A 19,535-nucleotide genomic window follows, 5' to 3' on the forward strand; every position below is an offset into this window, starting at 1 on the left:
GCCCAGATACTCAGACTTCTACAAGAAAAAAGCATCTACAAAATCCATTTAAGGCTGCATAAGCCAGGCAGCCCAGCAGACCTGCAGCCTTTGGTCAGGAGCTGGTCCTTGCTGAAGTGCTGGGAGCAAGGCTCAGCACGGGCAGCTGCTTTTCCAGAAAAACAGAGCAACCTGGAAAGCATCCGTTGCTGAGGGGTTTGAATGTGTTCCTAGAATAAACTAGTAGAGAAGAGCCTGAGGAATTAATTACTCAAGGAAAACATACATTCCCAAAGAGATACCTCCAAAGAAGAAAACTTGTAGGAAATGCTAAGCAAGGATCTCTTTCCTTGTATTTCTCACCAACTGCATAACACTTTGGAAAATTAACCAAGAAGGGAAAATATATAGCAATGGAAGATAAAAGAGGATTACACTCTGATTGCAGTCACAAAACCAAGACAGAACCATTTACTGCTTCCACAAGGCTGGAGGCATAAGTGAGCTTGTTTAGTTGTTCAGCCCTCAGTGCACTTGTAACAAGCCAGAGCTTGTGACAATAGTTAAACCCAAATTGCATCAAGAGCATTTAACAGTTTCAAACTTGCCTAGTATATGCAATGGGCTCAGACACACTGACTCTTTGATCAAGAATCCAGATTCAGCACAAATTATTTAGTACACTGGATTAGTCTCAAGTGTAATGACTAACTCTGAGAAACTTCTACACTATTTTTAAATCTCCCTTGTCAGGGCAGAACTTGGAAATTAAATGAGAACCTCAGAGACATTTATCCCAAAGAGGAAAATCAAACAGGAATACCTCGCAGCTTCCAAGGGGAGCTGTGACAGGCTAGTGCCACCTGGTGGGAAACTTTTCTCCACCCCCCTTGCTCAGCTTTCTGTTCCATGGTCCAGCTTCCCAGAGGCAAGACAACGGAGCAACAACCAGTTTAACACCAAAAAGGCAGGGCTAGGTAGCTCTTCCAGCTACTCAGACCTAGAGATTATGTTATGGGTACAGGCCTGAGAAGGCTCTCAGTTATTGCCTAGCTGAGCCTGATTGCATGGAGAGTAAAAGAGGAATGTGTAGTCCAACACCACTACTAGAAAATAATCTCTGCTCAGTACTGAGCTGGTTTACAGATAACCAGGAAGCTTAAGATGAGAGGTAACACATCTCCATATAGAAACATATGGGTTATTATAACATAGCCCCTCTGGACAGATGTTTGCCTATCTATCAACAACAGCTCCAGCTCCTCACATCACATCTCCCCAGTTTGGCAAGATGATCACTGTCTACACACACCACTCAAAGAACAGTTGACTACCAGCAGAACCAACTCCACTTAGGATGTATTTATTTTTATACATTTAACACAGAGAAGACAGCTGCTGTGAATGGACTCAGCTTGCCCGTGGTGCCCAGGACATTCAGAGCCAGAGGCAACCTGGCACAGTCCACACGTTCATGATTTCCAATCTGCAGGCAACCCCTCCTAGAGACGGACCCAGTACATGGCACTGCGGAGGCGGTTGTAATCCAAGAGCTGCTCAATGGGACCTGAGTGAACAGAGGAAAGTTACTTTGAGACACAGTTAAAAACATCTCTCTACAGTTTATGTTTTTACAGCAGATGGTGGCAGAGAAGCCTGTGCTTGCAATCCATAGCAGCTCTGCACAAAACCAAGCAACTACAGCTCAAACTTGCATCAGGAAAACTAACAGATACCAGCTCCTGACAGAATAAGGTGTTTTCTCACACTGCCCCACAATGCTCAGTATCAAGTACAGGGAACCACCAAGTCATTTCAACATTTCAACTTCCTGCTCAAACACTGTATCCCTTTTCCAGTCTGCTCCACTTTGAAGGCCAGAGGAAACAGCTGCAAGGAGGAGGGGAATTCTCAACACACAGGAAGGAGGCAGCAGAGCTGAGCTGCTTAGGCAGGTTTTCCGAAAGGAATTTGTCCTTGGCCAGACAGACATGCCAGAGCAGCACAGGAGAATCAGGTCCCTTCACTTCCCTTACATAAACCACCCTGACCCCAGGGTAAGGACACCTGGCAGACGTGCTGGGCCCGCACCCAGCTACAGGACTCCCTGTCTTAGGCACAGCTCCACAGGAGGCAGAGGTGGGAGCACAGCCAGCAGCTCACTACCACTGCATCTCCATCACCTGCAAGTCTGATCTCGTGGCAAATGTGCCTTGGCACACCTCATGTGCACAGGCAGGAGGCTATCAGTGAAGAACTAGAGTGGCTTAACGAGTCAGGACAGACACATGAGGACTGCCTGTAACACCTCCACTCAGTCCTTGGCCCTGCCTTGTTTTTTATGTGTGTACCGATTGTCACCTACTACTCACCAACTGCTGCAATTGCCGGGCATTTGTCATAGATGTATTTACTGCACACATCTCTCACCATTTTTGCATCAACGGCCTAAAAAAGATCCAACAAGCAATTAATGACTCTTCCAGCAGAACTACACTTCTCAAAGTTGCAACTAACTGCTGCCATTACATATCAAGATCATTAAAAGATACAATCAGACCCTTGGAACCATCTGCACCAACTGCCCAGCTCTGCCTGCAAGGATGGCTAACCTCCCTACACAGCGCATTCTCCTGGGGGTACAGAAGACAAGGCCAAAATCAGAAGTCTTCTAAGGAATAGAGTGGCTGCAGAAATTCCACAAACTAGGTGTGGGACACCACTAGGAAAACTGTTACAGGAATTTCAGGTTGTGCTGCTTAACACAATTGAATGCCCTCTTTTTGGGATGGACTGACTCCAGTCACAAGGACACAGCATACACTGTGTCTAAGCCAGAGATTCTGACAGTTACATCAGTGTCAGCAGGATAACCACTGGACTGACTCCTGGCAGTCTGATTAAGGGATAAGTAAACCACATGTTACTGCAATGTTACTGCAGCAGACTAAGGCCAGACAATGCTGACACCCACCATGCTCAGGTATACCAGCCAAAACAAATGGATACCTACAGAAATCCTGGCATCCCACTCCTCCAGAGGGATACGGCGTCCGTAGTGCAAGAGATGGCTTGCAATATTCTCACACACTCGTGTGGTACCTGGATGTTGAAGATATTGCATGGTCAGTGCACCAAGCCTTCCAGAATTGCATCAGCCAAAGCACAGAGTAGAAAGTCTAAGCATTAAACCCTCTGCTAACAAAGCACAATCCTAATTCTCACTCTATGCAGCTCCAGCAGGAGCTACACAATACACAGATTTCTTCACTCATCTCCCAAATGTTAGAGCCAAGGCAGGCCAGTGTGAGGGTCTCAGTTCCTAGGTCACCAGCAGTATGTCACTCCTGGGAGCACAGAAGGCTGGGGTCAGTGGCTTTGACAACGTGGCAGGAGGACTGCGGAGCAGGAAAAGCAAGTTTTGCCCAGCGCCTGCCAGCAGAACTGCAATCTTTAGCACAGGTCCTGCTCTCCAGGAGAACCTCAAGCAGAAATCCTCTGAAAGCTGCACAGTAGTCAATCCATCAACCAGAACATACCATCCAGCTGAGCCACCATGGCATTTCGGAGATAGTTCTTGGCTCTTGCCACTTCTGACTCTGTGGTACTGGTGCACAAACGCATCCTGGAGAAGACATGGAAGCTCTTAAGATGTTTGTCTGCTCAGACAGAACATGAATTCCTCCCTTTCCCAGTCTCCTCAAAAATAAGCTGCTATCAACACTGCTTCTCTTGCAGGCTGACATTCATCCTGGATCTCCAGAGAGCAGCAGGAGGCAGAGCTCCAGCACACAGGCAGGGGATTCAGCCAGCAGGATACACGCTGAGCTACACTCAGAGGTTCAGCAGCCCTGGTGCTGGCTCTGGCTTGCCCAGCAGGCACAGCAGCACGTGCTGTGCACGGCCCTATCACAGGAGAGGGAAGGCGTGTCAGCCATTCCCATGCATGGCAAGCTGCTATGGAAACTGATGCTCGAAGAACAAGACAGCTCCACAGTCTGTCTGGACTCCAGCTGCTACATCCCTTCTTCTCCTGCCAATGGGCCACGTCTCTGGGGCAAGGGCTCACTCCACCTGCTCCTCACAGAGGGCTTGCAGCTCAGATGTAGCCTTGAACTGGCTCATGGACACAATAAGATGGACAGCCAGAAGGCTCCCAAACACTGGCATGATTCCAGCAGCAGGTCATTCATCAGCCACAAGACAAGAGACTGAGCAGCAGGAACTCTGCCTGCTTTGCTCAGGCTTAACAAGACAATGGAGATAAATCTCTTGGGCACCTAGGAAAGCCTTGTCTAAGGAATGATCTCACTTGTATATAAAAAGCCCCCAAAGCCTCAGTGCTAATACTTGAAAGCATGAACAAAAGACCAGAGGAGCCCTAAGGGACTAAAACAGCTCCTCAAAAGCCACATTCTTAGAGATTTAAAGATTACAGGATCACTTAACCAAGAAGTTACCAAGAAGTTCATAAAGAGACACAGCTCTCTGTATAAACTTAATATGCTCCCTCAGCAGCTCAGTCTCCTACAAGAGGCTCAGATCTTGAACAGCAACTTGTGCCAAAGTTGTACTTACCACTCTCCCTGAGCACAGAACATCATATCATCTACAGAGAGGGGATCAGAAACAAAATGGAAACCGAAGAGGCCAGTGTCAGAGTAGCAGGTGTTGAATGGCTCAAAACTGTGGCAGAGATTATGCTCCACAGCAAGCGTGGCCAGCTTGCTAGACTGATTCTGTAAACAAGGAGATGCTGTCAGCCATTTCATTTTCAGTTTCCTCACAGCTCAAATTCTTTCCCACTGAGCTGTTTTCACAAAGACCATAGACAAGACAGAGCGGAACACTTTGCTGAAGGAGAGCTTAATTTAGAGCCTTCATGTGGTCAACAGATGAGAATCACTGCTGGAAAAGCCACAGACAATGGCCTAGGAGTCCATCCAGCAGAACCACTTCCTTTCCCAGCTGCAGATGAAAAGCTGGTATGCACACCACCGCAGGAGTGGAAAAAAATGAGAAGGACAAGGTCTCCTCCTCAGCAGCAGGGGTTAGCACAGACATACAGGCCAGACAGATTTCAGACAATAATGGATTCAATACTGAGGTTTTAAACAAGTTCCATTTGCTCTGCAGTGGTACGACAAGCTTGCATCATAAGACTGTATTCTGTCCTGCTTCCATCCCCACCCCCACTAAGTGGTTAGTTGTGAGGGTGGGAACAAGCTGCTGTGAATCCACCAGCTACACCTCTCCCACAAAGGTTCAGTTCATTTGCCAGCATCACCTCTCAAAAACTGTCCTGGATTAGCCTGGATTACACTTCTATTTACTTTCCAGGCTCCTACCCCCTTCACAGCTGGAAGCTAACCACAACAGCCTCTCCTAAAGCACATCCACCATAATAAAAAAGCACATTCTCCATAACACTTGACATGAAAAGGCTCCAGGCTCTCCCTGCTGCACTCACAACTCTTACCTTGCCACCTCCGAACGTGCGGTCGTAGCGCCCTATGATAGCATTGGCCACGTTGAGCACCACGTTGTCAGGATCAGCCCATCCTGGCCCCTCCACAGCAAGAGCAATATGGGCAAGGGGCAGAGCATCATCCCTGGCACGGATCTGCAAAATCATCAAAGAGTGGGGGAGAACTGCATCAACACTGTGATCTGTCTGCAGCCTGCTGCAATGCCAGGCTGACTAACTGGGGCACTTGATGTTATTCCAGTGAAATAAAAGAATCCCAGGCAGAACTGAACACAAACCAGCTGTTCTGATGTGAATTTTGCAGCAGATCACATGAGCAATAGCCTCACACTCCTAACGGGTTTGGGTCCCATCTAAAACCCAACACGTGGCAATAATCCCCAAGAAGAGAACGTGGGAGCACTACCAAGATGGTGCATCATCAGCTTCTCTGTCACACATGAACAGACTTTTCCACTGAGAAGCAGCTCTAGTTGCTTTCCCATTCATTCCACAGCTGGGCAACAGCTGCTCATTTTGATGGAGACCAAAACAAATTTACCTCACTCCCTGTGAAGCGACAGCGCCTGAGGGTAGGCACAGAATCCCCCTTGGATGTAAAAGGTGGCCCAGTGAAGTGCTGCTTAGCTGCATCTACTAGTTCTTTATGGGAAATACCTGGCAATGATAAAAAGAGAGATCTCCAGTCTTAAAACAGACTAATTTAACAAAATTATCTGATTTTACATTAGTGATGTGAGACAAGTCTGATCACATGAAAATACCAAGGCTTCCCAGGATTACAAGGATCTAGAACTTACCTCCAGCAGCTGCCAGGACCATACGAGGTGCCTTGAAGTGAGTATCAACATATGAAACCAGATGTCCTCGAGTCATCCTCCTGGAAAGAACACAGAGACCCAGAACATCAGCATCTCCAACTCTGCAGGAATGAGAGTCTTAGAAGAAGCAAGTTCACACTGCAGAGACAACAATGATTGTCTTTGCTGCAGGGTAACAATGCTTTTTAGAAGCAAGACTGCACTGTGTACTGTGTTTGCCCTGTGCTCTAATTCTAGAACACAAAGAACAGGAACCAGCAGCCAAGATGGAGAGTTAAAGAAGAGAGTACTGGAGAGTACTGAACCCAGTCACTGAGCTAACACAAGGCCACTGTGTTAGTGGCATCCCTAGCTCTCTAATTTTTCTAACAAACTGAGGAGTAAGGGAGAAGGTTCAACCTGTCCCCTCCAGCCTCAGGAAGGGCTTGCACGGGGTGGTTCTAAGGAATGCCTGCAGCATTACACTTTCACCAGTGCCAGTGGGGGAAACAGAGTCAGGGCACAAGGAGAAGCCCATGGGCTCAGATCACCTCCATGTACACACTGTGCAGTCATCCCACCCAGGATCAGCAGTCGTGCACCCACACTCTGCACCCCAAGGCTGTGCACCACACCCAGCCTGCTGCTCACTTGATGTTGTCTGTGGTCCCTTCAACGGTGTGGGCCAGCGAGGTCCCCTGGTAAGCAGTGGCATGAAGGTAATCAAAGGTGACATCTGTCAGGTTGCTGTCCATTTCCTTCAACTCCTGAAGGATGACAACACGCTCCTTCTCCATCTGAGACTCCTCCAGTGCACAGTTCTGCACAAGGTCACTCAGAAGCTCCACAGCTGCAACATAATTCCTACATTAGCATCCCACTGCCTGACTGCTACCCAGTGCTGCTGAGACACACAGGAGTGAGCAAAAACCATGAGGGGGAGGGCATACAACCTTGCAGAGCTGGGTGCTACCCATTCCCAAAGTATCTGGGAGGAACAAACAACACTGGTTTAGCAAGAAGGCTCCAAACCAGCTTGCCAAGCACCTTCACCAGCAGAGTGCAGGCTACATCTGCAGAAGGTGAAGTGTATCAGAAGCAGGTTCTCCTCCAGATACACACTGAATCCTCACAGAGAGTTTGTGATGCCTACAGCACAGCCCATGTCTACAGTAAGGGCCCTACTCAAATCACTGCCCCTGCCCAAAAGCAGCCCAGAGAAGGCAGCACATGGCAGTACAGAGCACGAGGAGCACCTGCAAGAGCTGCACTGACGACTCCTCACACAGCAGCTCTTGCTGACCTCGTTTGCTAAGCTCCATAAAACAACCACAAACTAGTGAATCCCTCCCATCTTCCCTCCTGGCAAGGCAGTGCAGCCTGACATAACTGGAACCCTTGGTTTAGAGACGCATGGACACACAGCCTTGAATCACCACATCACTGCGCTGCTCTCCTCAGCTACCAACCAGAACCTCCAATTCACTGCTCAGCTTCAACTTCAGTCCCTGGTCTGCTGATAGAAAAGCTGCTTGGGGATGAGAAACAGAAGTACATGCACTTAACCTCCCAATCAGACTCTGCCCTGGCCATCCTACCTTTAGGCATGTCCTTGGACAAGGCTTTTATGTAGAAGGCAGTTTGCTCACGGGAGGTGTACCCGTTCAGGTGAGCTCCCAGACTCTCCACTTCCTTCTCAAAGTCTGAGCCAGGACGCTTCTTTGTGCCCTAAAGAAAACCAGACAAACTCAGCTATGAAATGAACAAACTTCCTTTTAGGTCAGAATTAAAGCAATGAAAATAACAATAAACACTGTCTTGTGAATCATAAAAACCAAGGGCAGGTACACAAGAGATTTAATACTTGGTTTATTTCCTCTAGATAAAGGATGGCTGAGGTGTATTTTGAAAGACCAAGACAAACTGTCAATAAAGCTTGTGTTTATTGAAACACAATAAAGCTGCCTGAAAAAATAAAGGCTGTCATCACCACCAACCAACACAAACTCAGCAGGCAAGGAGACAACCTATGCTGAGACAAGTGTTTGAACATCCCTGGAAGTAAACCAACAACAAGCCCAAACCAAAAACAAGCAGGTTTCTAGCTATCCAAGCAGAAGAAGACAAATAGATGCAGAAGACTATTTCTATATAGGGCATATCTCTTAATGAGCTAGCCAAATGCTGTAGCTGTCTATGAAGGCACAGGCTGAACTTGAGCCAGCAAGTCTTAGGCTTAGATGTCTTCTGCCCTGTTCAGCAGACACCTGCATAATTTAAAAAGCAAGAAGTGTAGCCTCTGAACTTTGCTGTACCAGTACGAAAAGCTAAGCAAAATAAATGGCAACAGGAAATGCTGCTTTGAACTCTCTGTGCTAACCTGAGAAAAAATGCTTCATAACACAGTGCTCTATGTGTACTACACTTTTTAATTGCAACTTTTTTCCTTTAAGAGGAAAACAGCAATTAAGAGTTATTTATTTCATGCATGCTTGCAAGTTGCTGCATATTCAACCAATATGCACCACATAGGCTAGATGCCATTTTAGACTTATTTTTATACTGTATGCAAGGACTCTAGGACTCAGATGACCTGATTTACACCCTCTTTCAACAGCCACAGCCTCCAAAACGAGAGGTCAATGCATGGACAGAATATTCAGGGCAGCTGTGTGCAGAGCTGGCACACATCCTCACCTTCAAGGCCATGTGCTCCACAAAGAAAGCAGCCCCGTTGGTCTTCGGGTCTTCATAGCGGCTCCCAGCCTTGATCCACACACCCACCTGGCAGCAAAACCAGCCAGTACCAACATCAGAGAGGAAAACAACCAGCACCCTAATGACACAAACACAGCAGCAGCGACAAGGGGTCTGCTCCACAGACATTGCACTACAAGAACCAAAATAAGAGCAAACAAGCAACGGTTCCCTGCACGTATTTCGGCTTTTTCTCTCTCAGCTTCACCACATCTGGTTTTGCCAGAGAGATAACTTTTGCTGCTCATTTACTGCTCATATAAAAGGCTGAGCAAATTTGTACAGCACAAAAACTTGTCTAAAGACAATACAACACCAGTCTGGGCCTCCTGCTGCTATATTAATCCCATCTGTTCACAAAGAGAAGCAGTGGGGTCTGTCCCTTTTGGAAGACCAGCTGCAGGCTAGGCAAGGCTGATTGTTTCAAATAAGCCCTTAATTTATGTTAAGCTTACGGTGCAGGTTGGGTGATTGGACTCCTCTGAGGCTACCCGGAGGCCGTTCTCCAGGGTGGTGACCTGGGTCTCAGGCATATTCTGGAGTGTCTGGGCATAGGTGGCAGCACCTCGCTTCCTTGTCAAAGTCAATAAAGCTGCCTGTAAAAACAAAGGCTGTCATCACTACTAACACACTGTTCCCTCGGCAGGGCCGAGAACTCAGAGGTTTGAAAAGGTGGGAAACCCCAAGGGAAAAGCCGCACGAACCGGTCACACCCCAGTACCGGGGCAGAGAGCGGCTCGGTGGCAGCCCCGCACTGGGTGACAGTGACAGCCGCCGCTGCTCCCCGCCCGCCCTGCCCTGCTCCGGGGCTCGGGGGCTCCCACCGCCCGCCGCGTCCCCATGACCTTCCCGGCTGGGACACAGGCGGGCCCGGCAGCCACTCCACACTGCGGGGCCTCCCGCGGCCCGGCCGGGCTCCCCCCCGCGCTGCCCCGGCGGGATGCGGTGACTCACGGAGGGGCGCGGGCCCCACAGCAGCGCCCGCCCGGCCGCGCTGCCCGCCCGGCACACTGAGCGCGCCGCCATCTTCTTCTTCCGCAGACGAACTGCCCTAGAGCCGTGCGCATGCGCAGGGGCGGGGCCGGGCCGGGGCCGAGCGCGCGCAGAACGGGCGGGAGGGCGGGCGCGCACCCTGGTGGCGGGAGGGCGCAGCGCGGGGGGCGCGGACGGGGATCCGGGAATGGGGGTAACGGGAATGGGGGTACGGGAATGGCAGTACCTAGAAATGGGGATACGGGAATGGGGGTAACGGGAATGGGGATCCTGGGGAATGGGAAGTCACGGGGAATGGGAATCCCTGGAAATGAGGGTCTATTGCTCACATTCCCAGAAAGAGTATTAAATACTGAAATGACCTGTGGAAGGTGAAGTGGTTGTAAGTGTGAGAGTCCAGTGCGTGGCAGTCGCAGAAAGGAACCCATGAAAGCCCTTTAAATCCCAACACACAAGCTGTGAGTTGGCAGTGTATGCCAGCTTTTACCAAATCACAGCAAACTGCAGATCACAAAAATTGGCCATTAGGTCAGATATATAATGAAGGAATAGGCATCAGCATCAACCCTGGTAACTGGTATAAGAAATTACAGTATTCTTATTGACATTATTAGAAATTTCAATGAGTCTATGAAAATTACAAACTAGGCAAAAAAACAAAAGGGGGACACTGATGCTTACTGTGTCATAGTGTTTCCCAACAGAGATTTTCAAAATGTAAAAATTATATCATCCTTTAATCTGAAGGAAGATATTAAAATGACAGTAAGGAAACGGCATTAAATGCTGGAAATCTTAGCACACTTATAGACAGAAATGCCGCTGGCACACTGAGAAAATGGACACCAATGCAGCAACATGGTGCTAAACCCCAGAAATGTCCGCTGCTTCACTGTCTGGCATTTCATTAATATGTACATAGCAGCTCTACAACATTTCTACTGATCCCCTTCTTGGCAAACCACTAGTTTCTTCAGTGCCAAGATTTTAGGTAGATGATCTTAGTGATACAAATCTATGTCCTTCATGTGAAATGTATTGTGGAGAGAAAATCTGTCTGAGATGTTCAGTCATTCCATTTTCTAGACAGACTAAATAAAAAGAAAGCCAAGCTACAGGATTGTGTACTTGCTATTACAAAACACCTGCTGGCATCTGAAAATAAGCTAGCAAAAATCAGCATAAATGACACCTGAGGCAAGCAACCTTTTGAAGAGAATAATGGTGTGATAAATAAAAACAATACATTTCCATGCTATTGAGGTACTTCAGAAAAGAATTGAGAGCAGAGACTGAACTAGTGGGGAAAGATTAGAGAATCCCAAGAAAAACATGACCTGGCAAAACTCCTGAAAGATATGGGCAACTGACCTGTTGAAACCTTCAGGGAATCAGCGGCCAATGATTTAGACAGACTATTAAAGTAACTTGCAGGTAATTTGCACCTTCTGCTCCTTTTTCACCGGTCAACATCACAGGGTGAATTGTGACCATGGAATGTTGATTTTTTGGATTATATTTTTAGCTTTAGGAAAGAAGTACAGCAGCTGAAGTACCTATTACTGATGTGATACCCAAGAGCACAGATTTGACACATTTCATTCAAGTCCAGTTACAAATATTAATACTAAGAGGACAGGATTGGTCTTTTGCATTGCACTCTTGTTTTACAGCCTGCTCTGATCCTGGTGAAACTTTTATGATTAGCTTCTCCCTAAAAAGGAGGAAGTCAAATTAAATTTCCCTCCCTATTGGTGGAGGTTTCACATTTTGTTTGTTGAGCCTAAAATGGAACTGAAACTAGCGGGAATGACTGTATTTTAAGTGCTATGTCCTTGAAGACCATCTCAGTTTGATAAAAGCCTACAAAGAATATTCTCTTTCCTCCAAGACCAGATGCATGCCATTTAGTCAAACTTTCTTGTAATAAACCCCAGTTATACAAGATAGTCACAAATAGCAGAAACACTTATTTCACCATTTAGGGGACCAACCTTCTCACCCTCTTTTGGAGTGAGCATTATCTGGTAGCTGAAGTAATAAACTTGAGAACATAAATCTCCCTATTTCTGAGAAGCTGCTGACACAGGAACCACCCAAGCTCTGTGACTTCCTCCTTTACATTCACTAGTCAAGCTTAGAAGCCTAAAGTTGACTGGGTCAATCAAAAACTAATGCTAACCTAGCCAGAGGTCTACAAAAAGTCCAAAAATAATCTGAGTTCTTCTTAGATAATGAGAAATGGAATCAGAACTACCAATCTGGTTACTTGCAACATACCCCTAAAACTTATTCCCTTCTATTCTTCCTTAATGCATAGCCACGGGTACAACCAGGAAAAGATGAAAGTTACTGATGTCAGCAAGGGAAGGATCATAAAGAACTATTCCTATTAATCATCATACAGTCAGCAATAATGTCTATAATTAAAGAGACAGAAACAGAAAAAATATTGAACGAATGCTAGATATTGAAATTGTGGAACCAGCCTTACCCCTGCCTCCCAAAACCCCATATCAGCCTTCTCTTGGCTGCAAGCGCTTTCCCCTTTGGTGTGGGTATGATTGCAGCCAGCAGGTGCTGGTGGCTCCCCAGTCAGGCAGGGAGGGTGCTATGACCCTTCTGAGGGTGGGGATCCCTGCCCATACTGCTACCCAGAGCAGGTGATGGTGAGAAGTGGCAGAAAAGAGCCAGAGGGAGGGTGCTGGGACCCCACAGACAGGGAGGCCATTCCCAGCAGTGCTGGGGTGCAGCGGGGTGGTCTGGCCCGAAAGTATCATTATTGAGGAAAGGGCATTGAAACCAACCCTGGGGAACACCACAGAGCTTTATTCATGATGCCAGCCTGCTGCTGGGAGCAGGAACCCTTTGGCCCCTCCATCACCCCCAAACCACGTCCTGGCCTGGTGGGGCAGGCCGGGCTGGGCAGTGTGGGGGCAGCAGGCGGCCCCTCGGTGTGACAGCCAGCTCCTCGGTGTGACAGCCAGCAGCAGCTCCATCCTGCAGCTCCATCCCCATCACAGCAGGGCTCATGGACAGGGCAGAGCCCCAGCACTGAGAGTCCAGAGGAGCTGGTGGGGATCAGGGCATCTGGGCCCTAGGGTGGGTGACTTGGTGCCATCAGGGTGGCAAAGCCTTCCTTGCCCGCCCGTCTCCTGGGGGAGATGTCTTCCTCTTGAGGGGCTACATTCTGGTGCTGTGGTCCACCTGAGGGGGCAGAGAGGGAGGGGTTGATGTGGCTGCCCTCTCCATCGCCATGCTGGGACAGCAAGGCTGGGTACTCACCGAGGCCTGGTGCCGCTCTCTGCTGATGTGCGCCACGGCATCATGCACAGAGGGGAAGAAGGAGTGCTTGGTGATGGCTGAACTGAAGAAGTTGCCCCGCTCCAGCTGGGCCAGGACAGATACTGTGTGGAGGGATAAGTATCTAAAGTGATGGAACTCAGCTGAGCCCCCGTCACCCACCCAGGGCAGCCTCCTCCCGCCTCCTGTGTTGTGGGGGACACCAGGGTCACCACCATGGGACAACCTGCAGGACCCATCCTCTGAGGAAACCCTGGGGGTGGGAGCACCATGGGGGGACCCCCCAGGCTATCAGCTGTGCGCCAAAGGGGTGGCCATGCCCAGCCAGGGCTCATGACTCTGCAGATCCCCCTCACCTGAGCAGCTGGCAATGAAGACGTCCACCTCTATCTCATGGAAATCCCTGAAGATCTGCAAATGGGAACAAACATTTTACCCAGGAAGAGGAATGGGCAGCAGCCATCAGGGCTCCCCACAGGGCCCCAGAAACACCATCAGTGAGGCTGCTGTCCTGCCTGCTCCCCAGCCCCTTACATTCTTCAGGATCTTGATGGCGACAGTGTCCACGAAGTTGATGGGGCTGAAGTCCAAGATGACAGCGTGGAAGTTGGGCTTGGGCAGCCCTAGGCTCTGCAGGGTGGGCTCTGAGGGTGTACCGCTCTCTTCTGAACTCAACTCAATCACTGACACGCCTGGACCGTCCTCTGCATGCTGGGGAAGGGAAGGAGACCCGGTGTCAGCAGCGCCCTGGTCATGGCAGTGCTCCCCCGGGCTCACCTTGGTGAGGCTCTTTGGCTGCATGAGTGCACAGGCAGTGGGTGGCCCCAGGAGTGGGTGCCCCTTTCACATCTTCACCTACTTTTGGGCTACTTTCAGATGTATCAAAATCCACCCCTCTCCCCAGCACCACTCTGTAGAGCCAGGCTCATTATCTGGCACCAGGCCAGCCTTTGCCCTTGCTCTTAATTCTGATTAACTAGCAAAAGGTTAATGACTTGGCAGCTCCAACACATAATCATTAACAGCCCAGCTTTCCTACCAACCTTGGGGGGTGTGACTCAGTTCAGTCCCAGTGCCTTTCTCACTCATTGGCCCTAAACTGAACTGGGAACTATGTGGGCCACCAGGCCACACCAGTGCACTGACAGAAGTGTCAGAGCTGGGGAAGGAAGAGGTGCAGGATGTCACTGGAGGAGTGGAGGCACCTTTTTCCTCTTTGCCTTTTCCTTCTCCAGTTTCTTCTGCTGTTTCTTCAGCTTCTTGAGGGCCTTCTTCTTCTTCTCAATCAGGCGGTCCACATCAATGCCGCTCTGCAAAGCAGTGTGGCCCTGTGTCCTCAGCTGGCCCAATGCCACCCTGCTGCTGGCAGGCAGGCAGGAGACAGAGGAAGCACTCTGAGGCTGGAGGGTCTCCTACCTTTTTCTTCAGGGCCTCAGCATACAGCTCCACGTTGGCAAAATAGATGGTGGAGGAAGAGCGGAAGATCTTCACGCCAGGGACCTCCTGTGCCTGGGGGCAGATGGGGAGGGTGCTACCCCAGGGATGGAGCCACCTGTTCCCCTCCCCTTCCCCCCACCAAAATGCCCCCAGCCCCTTTTTCCAGCGAGCTTTGAGCTGCCCCCCAGTGCAGGCAGCTCTTCCCCCATGGCTCGTGCCGTTACCATCTCATATTCCACCACATCCCTGTAGACATCGGTGTCGGAGATGCGCCCCAGGATGGAGTAGTGGGGGCTGCAGGGAGGAGAGCAAGGGGCTGAGGTCAGCACAGGCACCTGCTGCCCTTGGGACGTGGCACAGGCCCCAGCCCCAGGGTACTCACAGCTGGGTACGGAAGATGACCGTGAGCAGCCCAAATGCCACCGAGGCCGCCAGGCCGATGTCCAGGTTCAGCAGGAGGGTGGCTATGAATGTCACAATCCAGACCAGCTGGAGAGGGGACACAGTCAGCTGCAGCACAGCCTCTCCACTGGCGCCCACAAGCCTCAGGGAGGGTGGAGAAATCCTCTCCAGGAACAAGAGCTCAGCCCCAGGGCTGGCCAGCACCTTACCAGGTCCACCTTGTTGGACTTCCAGAGAGTGCATAAGTCCTTGAACTGCTTGAACATGCCCTTGAGGTTGGCAATGATGATGGCAGCTAAGATGGCCTAGGAGAGAAATTTCTGCAGCTGTGAGGAAGCTGAGGGCAAATCTCTTTCCTGTTCCCCTACCATATCACCATGCCATGGGACAGGCACAGGTGAGGGATGTGACACTGGGGCTGTGGGACTAGATGTACCTTGGGTAGGTCCCTGAAGAGCTCTCCAATCTTCAGAATGGTCACCAGGATGACCAGGGATGCGATGACACCAGCTACCTGTGCAGAAGGAGAGCAGGAGACAAGGGGTGAGCCCCCACTGCTCGCTGTCCTGCCTGCCCCTGGTTCAGCCCCAGAGAGGGGGGCAGCACTGCCCAGACCCACCTGGCTGTTGCCCCCTGTGCTTTCCTGTACCAGGCTCCTCGACATGGAGCAGCTGATGGCAAAACACTGGAAGAATCCTCCTAAGAAGTTGCAGAGACCCAGTGCAATCAGCTCCTGCAGGGACAGAGCAGTGGCAGGGCAGCACCATGCTTTCATCTGCCTGCACGAAGGGCAAGATTAGCTTTCACCCAGGATGGGGGTCCTGTGCCTCAGAGCATCACCTGGTTGCTGTCCACTTTGTAGCCATGTTTCAGGGCAAAGATTTTGCCCAGGGAGATGCAGATGGCGTAGCCTACCACAGCAATGGCAAAGGCATTGCCTGCCACCTGCCCGAAGTAGCTCATGTTAGGGACCACAGGTGGCTTCAACCTACATTCAAGAGAGAGATGGGGCTCAAACAGGGGTGCTGTGGGCAGCACGGTGCCCTGGCACAGCCCCCTGCACCCTCAGGCCCCACTCACCCGCTGGGGATGTTGCCCACCACAGAGATGCCAAACTTTTCTTTCAGGTTGACCCCATAGGAGATGCCAGTGGAAACGATGATCTGGGGGAGAATGACTGGAATGAGGCAGGGTCTTCCTGCACAGGGACTGTGGTGGAGGAACACATGACCTGGAGCTGCCAAGGAACCCAATCCCACCACTCCCCACCCTGAAGGGGACAGGGATACAGCAGGGATTCCTGGCTGTGTCCCCACAGGGGGCCGGGGCAGCTCTGGGTACCGTGATAAGCTCGATGGGGATGGGCATGGGCAATTTGGCAGCAAACTTGTGGTTGAGCTCCTTCACAATCAAGATGACCACAATGGCAATGATGGCAGTCACCAGGGTGCCCACATTGGTGCCTGGCAGCTTCTTGCAGAGATCGATGATGGTCTAGAGAACACAGGAGGAGGGAATGTGCTCAGGAAAGCAGATGCCTCCCCAGCAGGTTTTTGGAGGCCTCTATGTGCCCCACAGGTGAGCGCCAGGGGTCCTTGGGTGCCAGCAAGCTCCCACTCACCACAAACAGTGAGAGTGGCCCTGAGGCCTCGCCTTGGGAGATTCCAAAAACATTTTTGAGCTGGGAGACAAGGACGTGCACAGAGGCAGCGGTGGTGTAGCCACGCACCAGCGGGTCTGAGAGGTAGGTCACCACAAATCCAAACTGCAGGAGGCCCAGGGCCACCTGGAAGAACAGATGGCAAAAATTACCCACAGCTTACGGTCTCCTGCTCTCTGCTAGACTAGGCTGGGACCGCCTTACCTGGAAGATACCCGTCAGGACAGTGATGGCGGCCACCAGCTCCACCCTGGCAGCATCGCGCCGTTCCTCATCGATCGTTGTATTGCTGCCATTGACAGATATCATGAAGTCCTCACTGGGCATCAGGGACTCTGTCAAGCTCCCAATCATGACAGAGATTACAGCAAAGGGACCTGAGAACAGGTAGAGTATGGGCAGGGAGCCCAAGGTGGGCACCAGGATCTCTCTGAGAGGATCTCTTAAGGGGTCAGCTCCTCTCTCCTTGGGCCAGGCTCAAAGCACACACACTGTACTTTGGCTCTGGCTTGGCCACCCCCCTTCTTGGTGGAGCAAAGTAAAGGCAGGAAGGGTTCCCCCAGCTGCTGATGTGGTAATGCAGTGCCATGGACATCCTTGCTCCCTGCCCACCATTGCTGTGCAAGCACATGGTCCCTCTGCTCACCCACGGAGTTGTGCCTTGACGTTCCAAAGAAGAAGTAGAGGAAGACGGGGTAGAAGGAGGAGTAGAGCCCCGTGACTGGCGGCAGCCCTGCCAGCAGCGCATAGGCAAGCCCTAAAGGTGGAGAAGGGAGACATGTGACCAACGGCCAACCCCTGAGCACCCCAGCTGTGGGGGGCCCCTGGCAGCCTGGGCATGGCACCACTCACCCTGGGGCAGGTGCATGATGCCCACACTGAAGCCCGAGACAATGTCCCCCAGGAGCCAGTCCTTGATGGGGTAGCGGGGCAGCCAGCGCAGGAAGGGCAGGAAGCGGAACAGCAGGGACTTGGCAGCAGAGCCCGAGCATCTGGTGGGGAGGCAGCAGGAGCTGAACTTGAGCACAACTGCAGGGGGCTTGGGGACATCAGTGAGGGTGGATGAGGCCCCATGGGAAGCAATGTGGGACCATCAGCTCCACCCAGTGCAGGATGGTGTCCCTCCAGGCAGGAGGACAGAGTGGGCACATGGGTGTCTGGGCATAGGGAAATGAACCAACCCCCAGGTCTGCAGCTCCCTGTGGTGGTGGGGCTGGGGTGCAGAATGGGGCAAGGTGGGGCCCACACTGTGTGGGGCAAGGTCCAGGCACATCCCACTGGCCACATGGTCTTACCTGGTCTTGTGGAGATAGCCACGCAGAGAGGGCCTGGGGGGAGGTTTCCTGTGAGCCACCTCCTCGAGTTCAGCCTCACTCAGCACCTTGTGGGGCCCTCGGTGGCTCAGGGCCATCTCTGCTGCCATGCCCACCTGGCTCTCCGGAATGCTAGTCCACTGCAAGGACACAAGGGACAGCTCAGCTGCATTCCCACTCTCAGGGGCATCCCACCCACCCTGAGGCCCCTCCTCCAGCTCCCCTTACCCACAGAAACATCCCATCTGCTGACCAAGTGGGCAGGAATGGCCCTGAGGATAGGCACCAGCTGAGTTTTGGGAGTCCTGAAGCAGCAGCACTGCCTCACAATGCAGAGCAGTAGGCAGGCAACAGGTGGGCAGGGAAGGCTTTGGCAATCAGTGCTGCCCACTCCTGCCCCATAGCAGCCCCATCCACCCCACTGAAATGCACGGGTGGGGACTGCCAGCAGAGCTGCCTCGGGGGGCTCCCTCTCCACCTGCCCACGCAGGACCCACCTCGGTGCCAACACCTTCCCCTCCGTGAACTGCAGCAAGGCAGGGCAGTGGGCCAGCACAGCTGCTGGGCAGAGCCCCATCCATCCCACAGCCCCATCTGCAGACTTTGTCCCTTTACACATGAGGGAAGCAGGAATGTGAAACCCGGCAAATGTCACGGCTCACCATCCCTCCAACAGTGCCCTCCCTTGACCCCTGCAGTGCAGAGCAGGATGAGCCTGTGAGCAGAGGGGCCGGGTTGGGCTGAGGTCTCACCCTTCCCAGGGCTGGGATGGTGGGTCTGAGGAACCCCTGTACAAATCTACAGCTTGCTCTTGCTCAGGGCTCACTCTGAGGGCTGCACCATCTTTCCAGGCCCACCCAGCTGGTGGCCTGATCAGTCTTAAGGTGCTCATCCACTTGCAGCTGGACCCACAATTCCCTCCCTGAGTACTGGGGCTGTGCCAGCCTGAGCCCCTGTGTTACCCCCAGCCCTCCTACCTGCTGTGCTCAGCTTGGTCAGGAGCCACCAGGTGTGTGCTTAGCTTCCTCCTATTTATTAAAACCAGCCAGTGATCTTTGAGACGTTGTTCCTTGTCTCCTGCCCTTCCTCCTGCCCTGCCAGGAAGCCACCCTGCTTCCCAGCCCCATGGATGCACAGCACCCACTATGCCCCACTTGGTGCCCTGGTGTGCTGGGTTCCCCAGCTGTGGCAGACCCAGCACTGGTACCACTGTGCCCAGAGCCATCCCTTTCTGGGGACTGTCCACCACAGTCCCAGCTCCTGGTCTCCAGCTACATCCAGGATGCTGCCATGCCTGACCACCCATGTCACGAGTAAGGCAGGGGGCTTCTTGGCCCTGGGCACGACCTGGTGCCAACCTCCTGCCAAGAGCTGCCTCCCCAGAGCACTGCTGTGCCCCCATG

At 51.6% G+C, this 19,535-nt stretch overlaps 2 protein-coding genes across 2 annotated transcripts; both read right to left on the reverse strand.

Moving 5' to 3' along the window:
* Window positions 1-1,326: 1,326 nt before the first annotated feature.
* Window positions 1,327-10,103, reverse strand: LOC135453259 (cytochrome b-c1 complex subunit 1, mitochondrial). Its single transcript, XM_064724087.1, has 13 exons — window positions 9,979-10,103; window positions 9,480-9,620; window positions 8,965-9,051; window positions 7,866-7,995; window positions 6,919-7,117; window positions 6,268-6,347; window positions 6,009-6,124; window positions 5,459-5,602; window positions 4,558-4,718; window positions 3,519-3,604; window positions 2,993-3,081; window positions 2,352-2,427; window positions 1,327-1,546 (listed from the first exon to the last, which is right to left on the reverse strand). Exons 1-13 carry the CDS (start codon window positions 10,048-10,050, stop codon window positions 1,482-1,484), a joined length of 1,446 nt encoding a protein of 481 aa, XP_064580157.1. The 5' UTR covers window positions 10,051-10,103; the 3' UTR covers window positions 1,327-1,481.
* A 3,097-nt stretch (window positions 10,104-13,200) lies between these two features.
* Window positions 13,201-18,242, reverse strand: SLC26A6 (solute carrier family 26 member 6). The gene is made up of 19 exons (XM_064724431.1): window positions 18,115-18,242; window positions 17,672-17,811; window positions 17,466-17,576; window positions 17,024-17,196; window positions 16,781-16,945; window positions 16,501-16,653; window positions 16,240-16,322; window positions 16,000-16,147; window positions 15,779-15,892; window positions 15,596-15,673; window positions 15,369-15,464; window positions 15,140-15,246; window positions 14,982-15,051; window positions 14,737-14,829; window positions 14,526-14,630; window positions 13,855-14,031; window positions 13,677-13,731; window positions 13,303-13,424; window positions 13,201-13,224 (listed from the first exon to the last, which is right to left on the reverse strand). The coding sequence occupies exons 1-19, from the start codon at window positions 18,240-18,242 to the stop codon at window positions 13,201-13,203; spliced, it is 2,142 nt and encodes a 713-aa protein (XP_064580501.1).
* Window positions 18,243-19,535: the final 1,293 nt, after the last annotated feature.

Source organism: Zonotrichia leucophrys, chromosome 12 (genome assembly GCF_028769735.1).
Source record: "Zonotrichia leucophrys gambelii isolate GWCS_2022_RI chromosome 12, RI_Zleu_2.0, whole genome shotgun sequence".
NCBI classification, from domain to species: Eukaryota; Metazoa; Chordata; class Aves; order Passeriformes; family Passerellidae; genus Zonotrichia; species Zonotrichia leucophrys.

Coding starts and splice junctions, on each gene's coding strand:
- LOC135453259 (XM_064724087.1), bottom strand. CDS start 10,050: ATGGCGGCGCGCTCAGTGTGCCGGGCGGGCAGCGCGGCCGGGCGGGCG. Junction 4,719..5,458: donor GCACGTTCGGAGGTGGCAAG/GTAAGAGTTGTG, acceptor CCTTGTTTACAG/AATCAGTCTAGCAAGCTGGC. Junction 1,547..2,351: donor CCCGGCAATTGCAGCAGTTG/GTGAGTAGTAGG, acceptor CTGTTCACTCAG/GTCCCATTGAGCAGCTCTTG.
- SLC26A6 (XM_064724431.1), bottom strand. CDS start 18,242: ATGGCAGCAGAGATGGCCCTGAGCCACCGAGGGCCCCACAAGGTGCTG. Junction 16,946..17,023: donor TCCTGACGGGTATCTTCCAG/GTAAGGCGGTCC, acceptor CTGTTCTTCCAG/GTGGCCCTGGGCCTCCTGCA. Junction 13,225..13,302: donor GAGAGCGGCACCAGGCCTCG/GTGAGTACCCAG, acceptor CTGCCCCCTCAG/GTGGACCACAGCACCAGAAT.